The 20861-nt window shown below is 37.6% G+C and overlaps 1 protein-coding gene across 1 annotated transcript in view; it reads left to right on the top strand.

The window, feature by feature from the left end:
* Positions 1-14733, top strand: part of LOC106081364 (protein late bloomer) — a 33303-nt gene extending 18570 nt beyond the window's left edge. Inside the window, exons 2-5 of the mRNA XM_013243259.2 lie at positions 13637-13795; positions 13868-14023; positions 14099-14296; positions 14375-14733. Coding sequence (XP_013098713.2) covers positions 13637-13795; positions 13868-14023; positions 14099-14296; positions 14375-14446 — 585 coding nt within the window. The 3' untranslated portion in view covers positions 14447-14733. The remainder of the gene's footprint in view (positions 1-13636; positions 13796-13867; positions 14024-14098; positions 14297-14374) is intronic.
* Positions 14734-20861: the final 6128 nt, after the last annotated feature.

Below are 20861 nucleotides of genomic sequence, written 5' to 3' on the forward strand. Positions count from 1 at the left end.
GATTTGGATATAGCTGCCATATAGACCGATTGGTCGATTTTGGATCTTAGGCCCATAAAAGCCACATTTATTATCCGATTTTGCTGTAATTTGGACAGTGAGTTGTGTAAGGTCCTTCGACATCCTTTTCAGGTCGGTCCAGATTTGAATATAGCTGCCACATAGACCGATCTCTCGATTTAAAGCTTTGGGCCCATAAAAGGAGCACTTATTGTCCGATTTCGCCGAAATTTGTGACAGTTCGTTGTGTTAGGTTCTTCGACATTTTTCTGCAACTTGGTCCAGATTAGGATATAGCTGCAATATAGACCGATATCTCGATTTAAAGTCTTGGCCCCATAAATGGCTCATTTATAATCCGATTTCACTGAAATTTGACACAGTGACTTATGTTAGGTTTTTCGACATCCATAGCTACGAAGAAGATAAATATTTAGTTATACACAATTGAATAATGACTTGTGCTTATTAGTATTTGGTCCAAATCGGAACATATTTCGATACAGCTGCTATGGGGATTAAGGTATGCATATTTCACCGGATTTGGACGATAGATGGCATACATATACACGCGAGATGGTGGGTATCCAAAGTTCGGCCCGGCCGAACTTAACGCCTTTTTATTTGTTTTTAAGATTTGGTTGTTTGGCTCGTTTTCATTGCTTAAATCCTACGATTAATAAAGATCTTTAATATTCGGCCAACCTTTTTTCAGTGTAGGAGCCATAATATTGGTCCGAAAAAATTTTCCGTAAGGTGTTTGTAACTTCCCAAAGTCTGTACAAAATTTCCTCAAAATCGGTTCAGATTTAGATAAAGCTTCCATATATATTTTTCATCCGATATCGCTTTTCAAGGCTATATAAGCTACAAAGTTGGTCATCCCTTTACAAAATTTTGCATGAGGTGTTTTATTTGATGTCTCAATATGTGTGGAAGATTTCATTAAAGTCGGTCATGATTAAGATATATCTTTTAGACGATATGCGCTTTAAAAAATGCAGGAGCCACAATTCATGTCTTATCTTCCAAGGTTATATTCGATATTTCAGTAGGTATTCAAAATTAAAGTCTGACTAGAATACGACATTGGTTATATGTATAAAATGTGGTACGTTGACTCGGTGGTGTAGGATATTATATAGAGGGATCCGCCCTACTTTTTGGTTTTCTTACTCGATTTTTTATTTAAATTAAATTATCTCTATGGCCTGTGGGAGATGTAAGGTTTCATCACATATACATTCACAATATGCATTGTTTAAAATAAAAAAAAAAAAATTGGCATGCGACTAAATTATCTCCATATTGTACACTGCCCCCTTTTTCATATCGTATGGAATATGGTTTCAACCATTTGGCACACTAGCCAAACGCATTTTAATTTGCTATTTCTGGCGAGAGCGCTTATTAAGCCTCTGTCGCCATGATCGTATTATTAAAATCCAATGTATTTCTTTTTTTTATTGAGTTGTTGACGTACATTGTAGTCTTAACCAATTGACGCATGCCAACATGGAAAATCAATATTTGGATACTAAATTCATACCAGTTTTAAAAAATTGGAAACCATTCAGAGATGGCTCAATTCCAAACTTCTACTATTTTCAAATAGCAACATAAATCTTGAATATCACATTGGCGCTAAACACTTTTCTCAATGATCACAATTTTGCAATTACGATTTTGATAACAATAAAAAACTGCGCACAACAACTAATCATTCTGTTTTTGTAACATCTCGAAATATTGATCTGATCTTATATATAAAAATCAATTTGTGTTTGTTTATAGGTTTGTTTGTATGTTTGTGTGTTCTTTATAGACTCAGAAACGTCTGAACCTATTTTCTTGACATTTTCACAGATGGTGCATAATGACCCCGTGGTGAAAATAGGGTATTACATTTTTTGATATCAGAAGGGGGTGGGGGGGGGGGGCGGACTCTCCCCCTTACCCTAATTTTCAGAAACGCCAGATCTCGGAGATGGGTGGTGCGATTTAAGCGAAATTTTGTCTGCTCTCTTATAGCACCCTAAAAATAAAAATTTGGTATCCAAATTTCGGATGGGGTACCTAGGGGGGCTGCCCAACTCTAAAGCCTACCAAAAATATATTTAGACCAATCACGACAATAGGGGACTCAAATAAAAGGTATTTAGGATAAGAAAACGTATCTGGTGTTCAACTGTCGGACCAAGTGCTCAGGGGACCACCCCAAGCCCCAAAACACCCCTAAATCGGACATATTTACCGACCATGGCAATATGGGACTCAAATGAATGGTATTTGCGGGGAGAATACGAATATCCAAATGTGGGACCACGTTTCTGGGTCTCCACCCCTTTCCCAAAACTCCCCCTAAACAGGACTTATAAACTGACCATGGGAATATGGGGCTTAAATAAAATGTAGTTGAATATAGAATACGAATCTGATATCCAAATATGGGACCAAGTATTTGGGGGGCCGCCTCTCACCAAAAACATGCCCCAATGGAGACAAATTTACGACCAGTAAAGCACGAATTTGATATCAATATTCGTGAAAAGTGTCTATGGGGCCACCCCACCCCCACAACACCATCCAAATAGTAAGTATTTTCTGACTATTGCAATATGAGGCCCAAATAAGAGGGTTTTTAAAGTGGAACACGAATCCGATATATATTTTCAAGGCCAACTCACTGAGTGGCCGCCCATCCCTCAAAACACTCACTAAACCGGTCATGTTTGCCGACTATGGAAATATGGGGCTCAAATTAAAGGTATTTGGGAGTAGACCACGTAACTTATATCAACATTAGGGACCAACTGTCTAGGGGACGTCCCACCACCATAACAACCCCCAAATAGGAAGTATTTGCTCACCAAGACAATTTGGGTCTTAAAGAGAGTGGAAATAAATATTCATAGTTTTTAGAGCCAATATTCCAAACCGGACATATTTGCTGACTTTTGCAATAAGGAGTTTAAATGAGATTAGAAAATGAATTTGATATCCAATTTTGAGGGCAATGGCAATATGGGGATCAAATAAATGATATATAGATATATGAGAAAAGAGCACGTTGATGACATATTTTCAGGGCTTAGTGTTTGGGGGACCACTCCACTCCCCAAAACACTCCTAAATAGGGCATATTTACCGACTATGTCAATGTGGAGCTTAAGTGAAAGGTATGAGGTATGGGGGGGAGGGGGTAGAGCAAGGATTGATACCCATTTTCGGGACCAATTTTCTGGGGGTCTACCCCTTTCTCAAAATACCCCACAAACAAAAATTTTTTATTGACAATCGCAATATGGGGCTCAAATCAAGGTATTTAGGGAGTAAAATACGAATTTAGGGCATCACCTCTTTCCCAAAACACCCCCAAAGGCAAAACATTTTTCGACCATGCCAATATGTGGCTCAAATGAAAGATATTTGAGATTAGAAAACGAATTTGATAACCAATTTTGCGGCCATGTGTCCAGGGGGCGCCTCATCCTGCAAAAATCTCTTAAGCCAATGGCAATATGGGGTTTAAATAAACGGTATTTGAGAGAAGAGCACGATGCTGTTATTTTTTTCAGGGCCAAGTATCTGGAGGACCACCTCTCCCCTGAAAACACCACTAAATCAGACATCATGAGAATAGAGTATAAGTATTTTAAGAATGGAGTACACCTTATATCCCAACTTAAATTCGTAGACCAATAAAGATCATATGGGATTCAGATAAAGGCACTTATATTGTAAACTGTTAGTTAACTTAGCATGGTATTTCACTAAAAGATCTTTAATTGTCGAAAATAAATATTCCAAGGAAACTTTTGTTCCATATAAAGTAAAAGAAGTCGCAGTGGAGCGGGCCCGGGTCAGGTAGTATATTATAAGGTTATGTTAAACAAGTAAAAAGGCGTTAAGTTCAGCCGGACCGAACTTTGGATACCCGCCAAATCGGGTATATATGTAAACTATCATTCGTCAAAATCAGGTGAAAATCCATACCTTATGGCTATAGCAGCTATATCGAAATTTGGACCAAATACTAATAAGTACAAGCCATTGTTCAATTGTGTATAACAAAATATTTAAAAATTAACCGAACTGAAGCATATACGACACGGATGTCGATAAGCCTAACATAAGTCACTGTCTCAAATTTCAGTGAAATCGGATTATTAATGCGCCTTTTATGAGGCCAAGACTTTAAATCGAGATATCGGTCTATAATAAAGAAATTAAAGAAGGATATCGAGTGACCTAACATAACTTACTGTCCCAAATTTCAGCAAAATCTGATAATAAATGTGGCTTTAATGGGCCTAAGACCCTAAATAGGCGGATCGGTCCATATGGCAGCTATATCCAAATCTGGACCGATCTGGGCCAAATTGAGAAAGTATGTCGAAGGGGCTAGCACAACTCACTGTCGCAAATTTCAGAAAAATGGGATAATAAATGTGGCTTTTATGGGCCTAAGACTATATGGGGGCTATATTAAGAAATAGTCTGATATAGCCCATGTTCGAACTTAGCCTGCTTATGGTATAGCCCATGTTCGAACTTAATCTGCTTATGGACAAAAAAATAATCTGCGCAAAATTTCAGCTCAATATCTCTATTTTTAAAGAATGTAGCGTGATTTCATCAGACAGGCGGACGGACGGACATGGCTAGATCGTCTTAGATTTTTACGCTGATCAAGAATATAAATACTTTGTAGGGTCGGAAATGGATATTTCGATGTGTTGCAAACCCCCATCCTTCGGATATGTGTTATATCTAACCCATCCTTCGGTGGTGGATATAAAAAATGCAAGGATATTAAACCGGCCCATGTCACTATGGACACACACCTAAGCCACTAATTGTCCTGTTTTGCGCTCTAAATACTAAAAAGAAACTTCGAAAAGAAAATCTTAGTCAGAAATTCCATGCTACTTTGAATTTTCGTTGTCCTACCCACCGTCTCGATATTCCATAGTGTTATATTCGTCGCCCAAACCATTAGTACGGACTACGAAGATCCGAAAAGCTAAACGCGAAAAGGTTACCAAGCTTACTGGTGACAGTCCTCTCACCCTTTCCGCAATGCAGATCGTGCCATCCTCAGAGATGGTTCGTGACCTTACCATCCTAATTTATGAATTCAAACATTGCCCTCGACAGTCGCAGATCCCTCAACAAGTGTGCTGAACAATTAAAAATTCACCTGTTCTGGAACTACCTTAAACATTCCCGAAGAACTGTAATATGTGCGTTTGCCTCGAATGGCCTATGACTAAGTGCGGGTCGTGATCACTCCAAAATTATGAGGCACACTCTACCCACAAAAATGTCAGATTTTAATTTAGGATAAATAGCCTTCTAAGTTGACCTTCTTTGATTTTCCAAAAAAAAAAACTAAATTTTTTGGCATTTTAGCCCGATTTCAAGAGTTATATATATATATATAGGCCGATCGTCATGATTCTTTTTGCAAAAGGTAGAACTTAAAATCCTACAAAAAATATTTATAGGTGTCTGGAATATCTATATCATTTTATGAGATATTGGAGTTACAAATTTTTTTTGTGGCACTATTTCTTTAAAAATTGGAAATCTGTTTATACATACCATTGGAAATTGGTTACAAAATTCTCCGGATAATAATAAAATATTGATGAAGATTGCCCTTTCCTGTTAAAAGTTATGTGCTTCACAACTTAAAATATCCGAAAAAACTAAATTACGAATTATAATTAAAATTTTACAGAAAATTGAAAAATTATATATTTTAGCCTTAAAAAAAGGAAAAGTATTAATTACTATTTTTTTTAAGGCGTAGCACCCTTTTCAAACATTCACTGGCAGGCAAAAGGATTTTAAGTTCTCATTTCTTTGAGGTCTTTTCTGGATTATCTGATGTGAACATTCGCATTTCCTGCGGTATCACAATGGACAAAAGTGTATAAGTGACTCTGATGTCAGCCTTCTATTTAAAACATACCTAACAAGCTTCAAAAGGAAAAAAGGAAAAAAGGAAGGTACGAGTTTTGCTACTTCAAAAAAATACATTTTTTTAGTGATGGACAGCCATATGTATTGGATTGCCCAAAAAGTAATTGCGGATTTTTTAAAAGAAAGTAAATGCATTTTTAATAAAACTTAGAATGAACTTTAATCAAATATACTTTTTTACACTTTTTTTTTAGAGCAAGCTAAAAGTAACAGCTGATAACTGACAGAAGAAAGAATGCAATTACAGAGTCACAAGCTGTAAAAAAATTTGTCAACGCCGACTATATGGAAAATCCGCAATTACATTTTGGGCAACCCAAATATTGGGGTGGTTATTCACAGCTTGGCAGGCGCGAACTTTAAGCAATATCCTGCAATGGAATCTCAGTAAGATTTTAAGACCTAAAAAAGAAAGCGCAAAAAGATGTTACTTTATTTTGATTTTCTACTTAAATAAATCCATTTAGAAAATTGAGAGTATCATAAAATCCCCCCGGAGGCTTAGTTAGTTGTTAGTTGTAATGCAAGAATCGTACATGCAATGGTATAACAATATATTACAAATCGTCTTAGTGAAGAACCGCAACTACTATTGCGTAATTGATTTGTAACAGATAGTTTTCAATTCGATTATAAGATGACAGCAAATAACGAAACTGTTTTTTCGCACTTTTTTATTGATAAAATTTTGGTTCTTTACGTAAATAACCTCCAAGAATGTGACCACGAGGAAGGTTTTGGAAAGAAGACATTGTACTATTACTTAAAACAAGTAAAAGCGTGCTAAGTTCGGCCGGGCCGAATCTTATATACCTCCCACCATGGATCGCATTTGTCTAGTTCCTTTCCCGGTTTCTCTTTTTTTGACAAACAAAGGATAAAAGAAAAAAACTGCTATGATATTGGAACTATATCAACTTATGGTCCGGACCATAATTGAACTGAATATTGAAGACCATAGTAGAAGTCAGAATTCAAATTTCAGCCAATTCGAATAAAAATTGCAACCTTTAGGGGCTCAAGAAGTAAAATTGGGAGATCGGTTTATATGGGAGCTGTATCAGGCTATAGACCGATTCAGACTATAATTAACACGTATGTTAAAGGTCATGAGAGACGTCGTTGTAAAAAATTTCAGCCAAATCGGATAATAATTGCGACCTCTAGTGGCTCAAGAAGTCAAGATCCAAGATCGGTTTATATGGCAGCTAAATCAAAATATAGACCGATTTGAACCACAATTAGCGCAGTTATTGGAAATCATAACGAAACACCTCATGCAAAATTTCAGCCAAATCGGATAAGAATAAGAGATTCAAGAAGTCAAGACCCAAGATCAGTTTATATTGCAGCTATATCAAAACATGGACCGATATGGCCCATTTACAATTCCAACCAACCTACAATAATAAGAAGTATTCGGGCAAAATTTCAAGCAGCTGGCTTTACTCCTTCGAAAGTTAGCGTGCTTTCGACAGACAGACGGACGGACACACGGACGAACATGGCTTAAATGTCAGAAAATAGCTGCCTTCACACAGTTAAGACAAAATACAAAACCACTAGTTAACGCGTTTCAAGGAATGCACAAGTCATCATCTTTTAAATATACTTTTCAATACATCATTCAGTGATGATGATAGGTTAGGTTAGGTTGAAAATTGGATGCGGATATTAATCCGCCCCATGCCACTATGGACATTCACCTAAACCAGTAATTGCGTAAACCACCTTCCGTCAAAATCCGGTGAAAAATTTATACCTTATGCCCCATAGCACCTATATCGAAATATATTCAAATTTGGACCAAATACAAATAAGTACAAGTCATTGTTCAATTGTGTATAACAAAATATTGATCTTTTTAGTAGCTATATCTATATCTATATCGAAAAGCCTAACATAAGTCACTGTGTCAAATTTCAATGAAATCGGACTATAAATGCGTCTTTTTTGGGGCCAAGGGTACAAAAAAATGATTACTTGGAGCTGCTTAAAAAGTTTGTTTTTGTACGCAATACCAAGGAATACCATTCCAAATTCAGAGCCTATTTGAACTTCGCAAGCATCTTTCTGCTTTTACGCTTCTTACGCCACTTAACTCTTATTTCCTTCTTAACTTGAAGACGACTTGGGAACGAAAAGTTTCTCTCCAATATTTGCTATGTTATCCTGTAAGACTAACGAAATTACATATTAGTCTTCGAACTTTTATTAACACCGTTTGAAAGCTAACGTTTCGTTATGCACACGAATTTCTTAAACTGTAGAAACTTTGTCTACATGATGTATTAAATTATCAAGAAAATTTATATGACGCTTTATTCTTCGATATTCTTCTTTATAAATTAAGATGTGTTTAATTGATGCTAAAATGTAAACTATTTGCATTTATTTTAATGTATGTATGAGCTTTGTGTGGTTTGGGTTAAAATCCAAAGCATTCGTGCAAATTTAGAAAGCTTCTATGATATAATTAGTTTCTTCTGAGTTTGACGAGATTACCTCATTTGTTCATAGAGTAATTGAGTTCCAGAGACTTTGTCATTTTCTTTCTAAATGGCATCATCTGGCTCATAATTAGAAATGCATTCATTCGCTGACTCGGAATGTGACTGTATGTTAATGGAATTGCTTATTAAACATGCAATTAATCTCAAATTGCATTCAATAGTTTTAATTTTATTTGCAGGCATTACATTTATTTTACGATCAAATGTAATAATAGCATATGACTATGGTCATAGCCTCATTTTTCTGGGTGACTGAGATCAGCGGCTTACATAAATAGCAATACAAATAAAAAATTCTTCATTAATTGGAATTCAACTCGGATAGAAATGATCAGAAATCTGTAAATCGGAGAACATAAAGGTGGAAGACGATAAGCTATAAAAAATAATTCAATTTACTATCATTTATTATGAACTCTCTTCATATAAATGCACATTATACATTTGCTCGTGCACAGCTAATTAAGGATGAAGGATCGGGAAGACTTTACACCTGAGTGTTGTACGATTCAATACTATCTATACGAACTATTTTTAGCCGAATCGAAACTGGATGTCGCTAAGCGACTGATATTCATAGAAAATTTTAGCATAGCCATAGACCTTTCAGAACAAGCTAACATTAGCAAGAGAGATAAACAGCACTGAAACAATTTTGCGATTTTCTCGACAGTTTTTTGAAGAAGGCGTTCAGCTGCCAAAAGTCCCTGAGCTATATCCTTGTTACGTAACTTACACTTAATCTTTCTTATAACTGCACAAAATGCCGTTCAGATAGCTCCACACAAAGGTATTACCCACGTATAAACAGATCGCCAAATTTTGACTTCTTAATTCTGTGGAAGTGTCAATCATTTCACGATATAAACTCATCACAAAAACTTCAAAAAAATTAAGACTTGTGTAAATTTTTTGCAGACTTCAAGATAATCCAACATTCAATAAGTCCATTGTTACGCGTGCTGTGTGGCATGTGGCACCGTCTTGATGAAACCATACATCATGCAAGTCAAGCTCCTGCATTTTAGGCAAAAAAAATGTTGGATTTCATCTCACCGTTCACAGTTAAGTTACGATTCGCATCATCTTTAAAGAAGTACGATCCAATGATTCCATCTGCCCATAAACCGCACCCAACTGTGACTTTTTCTGGATGCATTGGTAGCTCTTGCAACGCTTCTGCCTGATGTTGACTCCAAAATCGACAATCCTGCTTATTTACGTACCCACTGAGCCAAAAATGAGCTTCGTCGCTGAACACAAGAAGCGCGCGATGAACTTTCTTAACAGAGCACCCATTTTTGATAACAAAATTCAATAATTTGCAAGCGTTGTTCGTTTGAAAGACGATTAATGGTTAAATTATAGACCAAACTGAAAATGTTTGATAGTGAAACAAAACACGAAACGTGCGTGAGCTTTTTAAACCAGTGTTGCTAAAAAGATAATAGCTTAACAATCACCCTTTATATACTTTATGGGGTCTTAGACGAATATTTTGAGATGTTGCAAACGGAGTGAAGAAATTAGTATATCCCCATCCTTTGGTAGAGGGTAAAATAAATTTAAAATTTGCTCATGTACTCTCCATTAAGGTACAGCGTTAATACTTCTCGTATGCCAATGAGAGCTGTCCGACACAAGTTTTAAGGGACCTCAATTTTATCGTCGAGTTTGAAAGTCTTGCCGCTGAGTTACATCACTTAGAAGGGAAAATGTCACGGCTGTTTACCTAAGGTTAATGCCCCACAAGTGTAGCCAGAACTAGACTGGGGAACCGCCGATTATTTTTCCGATGTTCTCACGGGATTTGATCCCAGGCGTTTTGCATAGGAGGCGGACATAAAAACTTTTAACTTACTACAATTTCACCGATTTGCACGAGATTTAGTGTGGAATGTTCTAAAGCCTCTGCTAAATTTCACCAAAATTGGTTCAGATTTTGGTTTAGCTCTCAGCATAGTTTTCAACCTGCAGTCACTATAAGTCTTATTTCTCTTCAATTTAAAACAATTGAGCGTATAGTGGATCCATGATAAAGAGTATGATATCCAGCGAATTTTCCAGATTCAACCAGCTCGTCTACTCTACAACTCCCTGCGATATATCTGTGGTCCGGAACCCAGAACAGGCAAATTTTGAACGGTCTGTGGAGATCTGTGACAGTCAAGGGCGGTTTTTTTGAATTCAGAAATACGTTCTCCAGGTATTTGATGGCTGCCTGGCTGTCTGTGAAGATATTTATGCCAATCGTCTTTATGGCATTACATCTCAGCCATTCCACCACTTAATTAATAGCAGGGATTTGCGCTTGATTCACACTACAGTGGCCGGGTAATCTTTTCGATATGACCAGTCCTAGGTCCTCAGAGTACACCCAAAGCTCATCTGGTCGTTTAGTTTGGAATCATCCGCATAGAAGTCCATGTAATTTCTATTACCAGAGATATCACAGTTCCAATCGGTTCCATCAGGAATTGTGGTACAGTACTTTTTATCAAAAAGCGGCCCACACTGTCTGGAACACCGGGTATTGATCAAGGATAACACATGTTCGTAGCCGCCACATGACCAAAAAGAAAACTCCCTCACAGCAGTGGTCGGAGCAATTTGTCGGGCCACAATGTTCAGAGGCATTAAATTCAGTACATCCGATTATGAAGTCCTCATTGCAGCTGTGATGCACAAACAAACCATCCTTTGGATCAAGCTGAGTATGAAACAGTATGTGGAAGCATCGTCCACCAGATAGAACTAAAGGTCTAACAACGGCAGTAGTCGTATATACCCAGTGTATGACATGCGGTTTAAACTGTTGCCAATGGCTCATATGTAGGTATATAGGGCAAGAGTTCTTGCCTTTTCCAAAATGCTTGATTAGTAATCCAATTTCGTGCCCAGCAAAAAACCCAGGTATTCTGCGCTTTCAGTATATGGAAAATTCTCTCCTCCCAAAGAGATAGGTGCCATTGTGGGTAACTTGTGTCTCCTAGTGAAAAGAACTACATTTGTCTTTGACAGATATACGCCTAGACCATTTTCGGTAGCCCACTTCGCTGTCGTACGTTGAGCTTCCTAAGGTATAAAGAACATTCCTCTAAACGCAGTTGCCACGCCATCGGCATAAGCGACCACTTTCACACATTTTTCTTTCAGAGGCAATAATATATTATTATTGGTTTTAGTTTAAAGTAGAGGAGACAGTACAGCTCCTTGAAGAGTTCCTCTGATGACTGATCTTTTCCGATCTACAGATCGCAACTCTACCGTTATGCAAGATGCATAGTAGGTTGAGTAAGATTGTTGAAAATAAGGTGCGGATGTTAATCCGCCCCTTGTCCCTGTGGACTTACACCTATGCCAGTTATCGTCTCGATGTGCGCTCTGAATACTAAAAAGTAACCTCGAACAAGTAAAAGCGCGCTAAATGCGGCCGGGTCGAATCTTATATACCCTCCACCATTGATAGAATTTGTCAAGTTGTTTGGCAGATATTACTTTACAGACAAACAAGAGATAATGGATAAGAATTGCTATGTTATTTCAGCTATACTAAGTTATGAACCAATTGGAGCCATACTTACTAACTCATTGTGAGCCCTCTAAAGGCTCAAAAAGACAAGATCGTAAATCGGTTTATATGGCAGCTATATCAGGTTATGAACCGATTTGGACCATACTTGGCAGAGTAGTTGGAAGTTAAATTAAAATACGTGCAGACGACGCATATTTCACTGCGGAACATTGCAACGGACAGTAGGACGACGAAAACTCTATGTGGGAATACGATGTTACTTCTGAGAGGATTTTTGCTTCCATACATTTGTTATACCCTCCACCATAGGATGGGGGTATACTTATTTCATCATTCCGTTTGTAACATATCGAAATATTGATCTGAGAGGATTTTTGCTTCCATAAATTTTGTATACCCTCCACCATAGGATGGGGGTATACTAATTTCGTCATTCTGTTTGTAACTTCTCGGAAAAGCCATGTCCGTCCGTCTGTCTGTCGAAAGGAAGCTAACTTTCGAAGGAGTAAAGCTAGCCACTTGAAATTATGCACAAATACTTCTTATTAGCGTGGGTCGGTTGGGATTGTAGATGGGCTATATCGGTCCACGTTTTGCTATAGCTGCCATGTAAACCGATCTGGGGTCTTGACTTCTTGAGCCACTAGAGGACGCAATTATTATCCGATTGAGCTGAAATTTTGCATGAGGTGTTTTGATATGACTTTCAACAACTGTGCTGATAATAGTTCAAATCGGTCCATAACCTGATATAGCTGTCATATAAACCGATCTGGGGTCTTGACTTCTTGAGCTTCTAGAGGACGTAATTATTATCCGATTTAGATGAAATTTTGCATGAGGTTTTGGTATGACATTCAACAACTGTATTAAGAACGGTTTAAATCGGTCCATAACCTGATATAGCTTCCATATAATCCGATCTGGGGTCTTGACTTCTTGAGCCACTATAGGGCGCAATTAATATCCGATTTAGCTGAAATTTTGTACAACGGCTTCTCTCATGACCTTTAACTTACGTGTCGAAAATGGCATGAATCGGTTTGTAGCCTAATGCAGCTCCCCTATAAACCGATCTCCCTATTTTACTTCTTCAGCCCCTAAAGTGCGTAATTCTTACTAGATTTGGCTGAAATCTTACACAATGTCTTCTACCATGGTCTCCAATATTCAGTTCAATTATGGTCCGAAATGAACCATAACTTGATCTTGTTCCAATAACATATCAATTCTTTTATTTTATCCTTTGTTTGCCTAAAAAGAGATACCGTGGCAAGATCTCGACAAATGCGATACATTTTGGAGGGTATGTAAGATTCAGCTCGGCCGAAGCTTATATGGCTTTTACTTGTTAGTTGTTAGTCGAAGATTGGTATGGAAAGTTTTATTACCTATGCTAAAAAAGGGAAAACATTTGAAGGGTGAGCATTTCAAGATAATAACTTTTGGGTTTTTGGGATAATCTTATTTACGAGTACACATATCAAATATTTTTACACAAGGCATAATTCAATAAATGAAATGTATGTTAGATAAAATTACTCTGTTCGGTATTTTAACTTACAAAATGTTTTAATTGGGGTTTCTTTTTTAACAGATCTTTGGCATTTTACTATTGCTATTAGCAGGATTTGGATGGGAGGCTATGCCCCAGCATTATGCCATCGGGTTTATTGCTCTGGGATGTGTTATTCTATTAACAGCCTTATTTGGATGCTTTGGATCCGTAAGAGAGTCTGCACGCAGCCTATGGACGGTAATGATCAATCAAATATGGTTAATTGCATCGGGACTCTCATAATCCATTTTTTAATGCGTATATTTTTAGTATGCTGTCATGTTGCTGATAATTTTGGTATTGACCATTGTCTTCATTTGCCTGAACACGCGGGATGTCTTTAAAAACTATGCGGTACAAGAAGTCAATGGACTGTGGGAACAGGAAATGACAAGTCCCGGAGCCATGGACCAAAAGCAGATAGTTGTGAGTATCGAATAAGTTCGTAAACACCTTAAGGAATGTCTAACAAATTTCCCTTCTTGAATTATCCTTTAATAGTATGAATGCTGCGGCCGCATGGGTCCAGATGACTACTTACTTGCTGGGCGTGTTACTCCATCCAGTTGTTGCAAGGAGAGCAATTGCATAAACCCTTTGAATATTTACATGGATGGTTGTCTGGCGAAAATAGAACAAGCCTTCTCCAATGAAGCGTTGACAACACAAATTTCCGAATGGGTTCTATTGGGTCTCAATGTAAGTGTACCCTAGCTCCAGTATAAAGGCAACAAGCTAAGAACGTTTGTGAGATTTAAATATTTTTCTCCATTTCAGATTGTTGTTCTCGCCATGTCGATTCTGTTTGCCATCCATTACACTAACCAAAGACGCCGTTTTAATTATTAGTAAATGGTCTCGCCACTCCGTTTCTTCCAAAAAACTATAGCAAAGATCAAGAACTTGCCACTACCTCCGAGCAACAATTGAAGTCACGCGTACCTTAAATACAAAAACACTACTTACAATTCTAAAAGATTGATAGACAACACATTTTTATATTGTATATTTTTTTATTTTTTTAAGATTATTTAATAACTATTCATTTTTGTTATTGATGAATTCGAATATGTATTTTTGATAAGCTAATTTAAACATTCAAATAAATTGTATATATTATTGTAGAACAAAACAAATATTAAGACCGAGTTGGCCTCACTTGGAGCAATAGATTTATGAGTTGCAAACATTTTGAGGGAATAAAAAACGCGTATTTAGTTTCTTTTTTAGTCACAGAATCTTCGCATCCACAAAGAAAAAAAATCAAACTTCTTAATTTACCCTCAATGAAGCTAATTTTTGCTTTAAATGCCACCTAACCATTATTAAACATACGATGTGTATGACAACAAGTAAACAGGCGTTAAGTTCGGCCGGGCCGAACTTTGGATACCCACCACCACGGGTATATATGTAAACCACCTTACGTCATAATCCGGTGAAAAATGCATACCTTATGCTCCATAGCAGCTATATCGAAATATGTTCCGATTTGGACCAAATACTTATAACTACAATTCATTGTTCAATTATATATAACAAAATATTGGTCTTCTAAGTTGGTATATCTAACAAGTAAAAGCGTGCAAAGTTCGGCCTGGCCGACTTTTATATACCCTCCACTATAGATCGCATTTGTCGAGTTCTTTTCCCGACATCTCTTCTTAGGAAAAAAGGGATAAAAGAAAAAATTTGATCTGCTATTAGAGCGATATCAAGATATGGTCCGGTTCGGACCACAATTAAATTATATGTTGGAGAACTGTGTAAAATATCAGCCAATTCGAATAAGAGTTGCGCCCTTTGTGGGCTCAAGGAATAAAATAGAGAGATCGATTTTTATGGGAGCTGTATCAGGCTAGAGACCGATTCAGATCATAATAAGCACGTACGATGATGGTCATGAGAGGATCCGTCGTACAAAATTTCAGGCTCTAAAAGTCAAAATCCCAGATCGTTGTATATGGCAGCTTTATCCGGTTATGAACCGATTTGAACCTTATTTGGCACAGCTGTTTAAAGTCATAAGAAAATACGTCATGCAAAATTTCTGCCAAGTCGGATAGGAATTGCGCCCTCTAGAAGATCAAGATGTCAAGACCCAAGATCGGTTTATATGGCAGCTATATCAGGTTATAAAACGATTTGGACCATACTTGGCACAGTCGTTGGACATCATAACAAAATACGTCGAGCAAAATTTCATTCCAATCGGATAAGAATTGCGCCCTCTAGAGGCTCAAGAAGTCAAGATCCAAAATCGGTTTATATGGCAGCTATATCAAAGCATGGACCGATATGGCCCATTTACAATACCAACCTACCTACACTAATAAGAAGTATTTGTACAAAATTTTAAGCAGCTAGCTTTACTCCTCCGGACGGACGGACAAGGCTAGATCGAAATAAAATGTCATGACGATCAAGAATATATATACACAATTGGGTCTCAAACGAATATTTCGAGTAGTTACAATCAGAATGACGAAATTAGTATACCCCCATCCTATGGTGGAGGGTATAAAAATAAACCGATCTGAACCATAAACGACCCGATGTCGAAAAGCCTTACAATAAAAGCCTAAATAACTCACTGTCCCAAATATCGGCCAAATCGCACAATAAATGTCCCAAAACCTTAAATCGAGAGCCCGGTCTATGTGGCAGCGACATCCAAATCTAGACCGATCTGTGTATTTTATTACAAAAGTATGTCGAGGGGCTCAACTTAACTCACTGTCCGAAATTTCAGCGACATCAGACAATAAATGCCCAAAACCTTAAATCGAGAGATAGATCTATATGGCGGCTATATCCAAACCTAGACCGATCCAAACCAAATTAAAGAAGGATGTCGAGGGGCACACAGCTCACTGTCCCAAATTTCGGCGAAATCGGACAGCAAATGCGTCTTTTATGGGCCCAAAACCATAAATCTAGAGATCGGTCTATATGACAGCTATATCCAAATCTGGACCGATCTGGGCCAAATTGCATAAAGTGTCAGTGGGCCTAGCACAACCCACTGTCCTAAATTTTGGCAAAATTAGGCAATAAATGCGCCTTTTATGGGTCCAAGACCTTAAATCGAGAGATCGGTCTGATCCGATCTGGGCCAAATTGAAGTGGAACATCGACTGGCGTAACACAACTCACTATCCCAAATTTCAGCAAAATCGAATAATAAATGTGGATTTATGGGCCTAAGACCTTAAATGGGCGGATCGGTCTATATGGCAGCTATATCCAAATCTGGACCGATCTAGGCCATATTGAAGAAGGATGTCGAAGGACCTAACATAACTCTCTGTCCAAAATTTCAGCAAAACCGGATAATAAATGTTGTTTTTTGTGGGCCTAAGACCCAAAATCGGCGGATCGGTCTATATGGGGGCCATAAAAAGATATAGTCCGATATAGCCCATCTTCGAACTTAACCTGCTTATGGACAAAAAAAAAAAAGAATCTGTGCAAAATGTAAGTTTAATATCTCTATTTTTAAAGACTATGGCGAGATTTCAATAATATATATACTTTATAGGGTCGGAAATGGATATTTCGATGTGTTGCAAACGGAATGACGAAATGAATATACCCGCATCCTTCGGTGGTGGGTATAAAAATGCGAATTTGACCATGAACATTCCAGGGGTAAACTTCTCACGTATCAAGGAGTGTAGTCCGATTAAAGTTTAAGCTCAATGATGACGGGCCTACTTCTTATAGCCGAGTCCGAACGACGTGCAACTGTGTGTCACCTCTTTTGAGGAGAAGTTTTTGCATGGCATAGGATGACCACAGCTGAAAATTTGATGATGGTTTCGCCAGGATTCGAACCCTGGCGTTCAGCATCATAGGCGGACATGCTAACCTCTGCGATACGGCAGCAGACATTGTATGACATTGTTGCCCATTTTAATAGGAAAAATAAAAAAGGGTGAAATTCGACCGGTCCTTATCTTACAAAACTCTGCAGTGCCTGGTGATTTTTTATCGGTTATAAGGGAGCTATATCAGATTAATGAACTATGATATGAGTCATAACAAAATACCCTATATGAAATTTCCATGCAATAGGGTAATACTATTATATATAATATATTAATATATTATATAATATTTTAGAAAATGGTTGGTTTTTATACCCTCCACCATAGGATAGGTGTATCCGTTTTTTGCCATTCCGTTTGGAATACATGGAAATGTTGATTTGAGACCCAACAAAGTATATATATTCTTGACCGTCTTCCCATTTCAAGTCGATTTACTTATGTCCGTCCGTCTGTCTGTCTGTCTGTCTGTTGATAGCACGCTAACTATCAAAAGAGTAAAGCTAGGCGCTTGAAACTTTGCACAAATACTTCTTAATTGTGCAGGTCGGTTGAGATTATAAACGGACCATATCGTTCTAAGTTTTGATATAGCTGCTATATAAACCGATCTCCGATTTTGACTCCTTGAGCCTCTAGAGGGAGCAATTCTAATCAGATTTGGATGAAATTTTACATGATATTTATTGTTTGGACTTTCAACTACTGTGCCAAGAATGGTTCAAATTGGTTCACAACCCGATATAGCTGCCGTATAAACAGATCTGGGGTGTTGACCTTTTGAGCTTCTAGAAGGCGAAATCGTACCAAATTTGTCTGAAATTTTGCACGAGGTGTTTTGTTTTGCTAAACATGGCCCAAGTCGGTTCATAACATGATATAGCTGCCATATAAACCGATCTTCAGATTCTTGAGCCTCCCGATTTAGCTGAAATCTTATACTTGAAGTATTGCTGTGTCTTCCAACTGACTGCTATTGCTCCCATATAAACCGTTCGCCTGATTTGATTTCTTGAGCCTTTAGTGGGCGCAATTATTTGACTGAAAAGTTAAATGTGGTATTTTTTATGACTTCAAATAACCATGACCAGTACAATCTACCTATACTCGTATCCGTAAATGTATCTCCTATGCAATTGAAAAGGCCATTCAAAAACCGTGTTAAATGCAATCCGTGGTGGAGGGTATCATATAAGTTCGGCCCGGCCGAACTTAACACTCTTCAACTTGTTAATACTTTATGCATGAAACATTATTATTTACCCTACACCACCACAGTGGTACAGGGTATAATAACTTTGGGCATTTGTTTGCAACGCTTAAAAGGAGACGAGGAGACCCATTGATAAGCGTACCGATCGGCTTTGAAACACTTACTGATTCGATTTAAAATAAAATCTTACAAGGTTATATTCAATATTTCAATAGGTATGCAAAATTAAAGTTTGACTTGATTTCAACATAGGTTCCATGTATTAATGTGTAGGGTATTATATAGTTCGCTCCGCCTGACTTTTGCCCTTCCATACTGGTTTAAAAATAAGTGAGTATGTGTTGACATGTTTTCGTTATTAAATGTCTGCATTCATAATTAGTCACCGTTTGTAACACCTCGAAATATTAATCTAGGACCCTAAAGTAAATATAATCTTAATCGTCTCGACATTCTGATTCGATCTAGCAATGTACGTTCGTCTGTCGGAATCACGATAGCGTTCGAACGAATGGAGATAACCGCTTGAAATTTTTCACAGAAACTGTTGTCGATGGAGGCCACCGTACCACAATACTTACCATGTGTGCCTATGACGCTGAACGCCTGAGTTCTATTCTGGGCGAGAACATCAGAAAAAAAAATCAGGAAGATGCTGGAATGGGATACTGGACCGTATCGGATACTGGGTTAAGACAGAACTGGAACAGGCAGAATACAAAAGCGAACAGGATATAGAAACACGCTGGATACAAAGATGATTATAAGTCGATGGCGTGAAGACTTCTGGGATACAATATTGTATTGGGCAATAGTAGCAGGAACAATAGGATGTTCTATGTTCCAAAGTAGGTAGGTTAGGTTAGGTTGGAAAGGGGGTGCAGATATTAATCCGCCCCATGTCACTATGGACATACACCTAAGCCATTAATCGGCTTGTTGTGCCCTCTAAATACAAAAAAAAAAAACAAAGTAACCTCGAAAAAGCAAATCGAAGTTAGGAATTCTATGCTAGTTACAAAATCCCTAATTGTTTTCCATGCCCTCCCCTAAGTTGGTTCATGTGTGTTATAGTGTTCCCACCTAAGTGCGGGTATCTGTTAGACGCGAAAGCCGTTCAATGACAAAGGAAATGCTCCAAAGTCTCATCATCTTCCCCACATGCCCTACACATGCTATCACTTTGGAGCTCGTAGTCCAAAGTTGCTAAGTCAATCAATTTCAAACGGTCCATATAGGGTGGAAGATCTAAAAGCCTACTCCAACCTTATCCTCTTAATGCGAAAATAAGAAATCGTTTTTGGACGGATTCAACACTGTCTATATAGCACTGATAACTAGGAGACAAGAAAAGTAATCAGACTTTTACACATGTATGGATCATTGAACTCTTTAGACCATCTTTTGATGAAACCTAGAATAGACATTGATCTACTGACAATAGAACTGATGGCAGGCAGCGAAACGTGTAGAATATTCGGCCCAAGTAGGTTCAGAAAATCGATCTATATAGGGGTTTAACCATGATATAGTCCGATATAGCCCCTCATCGAATTTGACTTGTCTATATTATCTTAATAACTTCATTTTTATAATGAGCATCATATTTTCAACTGACTGACGGAAATGTATACTTGTACGGTCTGGAAAGGATTCTGCTCTTCTGCTTAGCAGTTTGGGATACGCACACAGCACATATTCTGTAATTTCCCCTTCCGAAGTTCTCAAAGCTTCTGCAGAAATTGTTAAGTGAATGTTTCTCATAATACATTTCTGTTCTAGCCAATGACAGTGATAGGTAGAAACAAACAAGCTATCCTTTGGATCTAACTTAGCACTGAAAAAAAAATCGGTTAAATGAAAAATATCACTTGAACTAATTGATTTCAAGTACTTTTTAACACATTTCACTCCGCTTAATTGAAAAATTTCTTAGTTGAAATACAAATTTATGCCAAACTAGTAAGGAAAGGCAAAAGTCGGGTGGTGCCGACTTTATAAAACCCTACACCTACACAATAGGTACAAAGTGGGAGCTATATCTAATTCTGAACCAATTTTGATGGACATCGGCGGTTGTTTTCATATGGGTTATTAAACAATCCGTATCAAATTTCGAGCAGATATATTCAAACTGTAATAAATACGGTTGACAAATGACAATATTATTGCAAATTAGCCAAAATCTGGCGAACATACATATCGGAGCTTCATCTAAACC

Source organism: Stomoxys calcitrans, chromosome 5 (assembly GCF_963082655.1).
Source record: "Stomoxys calcitrans chromosome 5, idStoCalc2.1, whole genome shotgun sequence".
NCBI lineage: Eukaryota > Metazoa > Arthropoda > Insecta > Diptera > Muscidae > Stomoxys > Stomoxys calcitrans.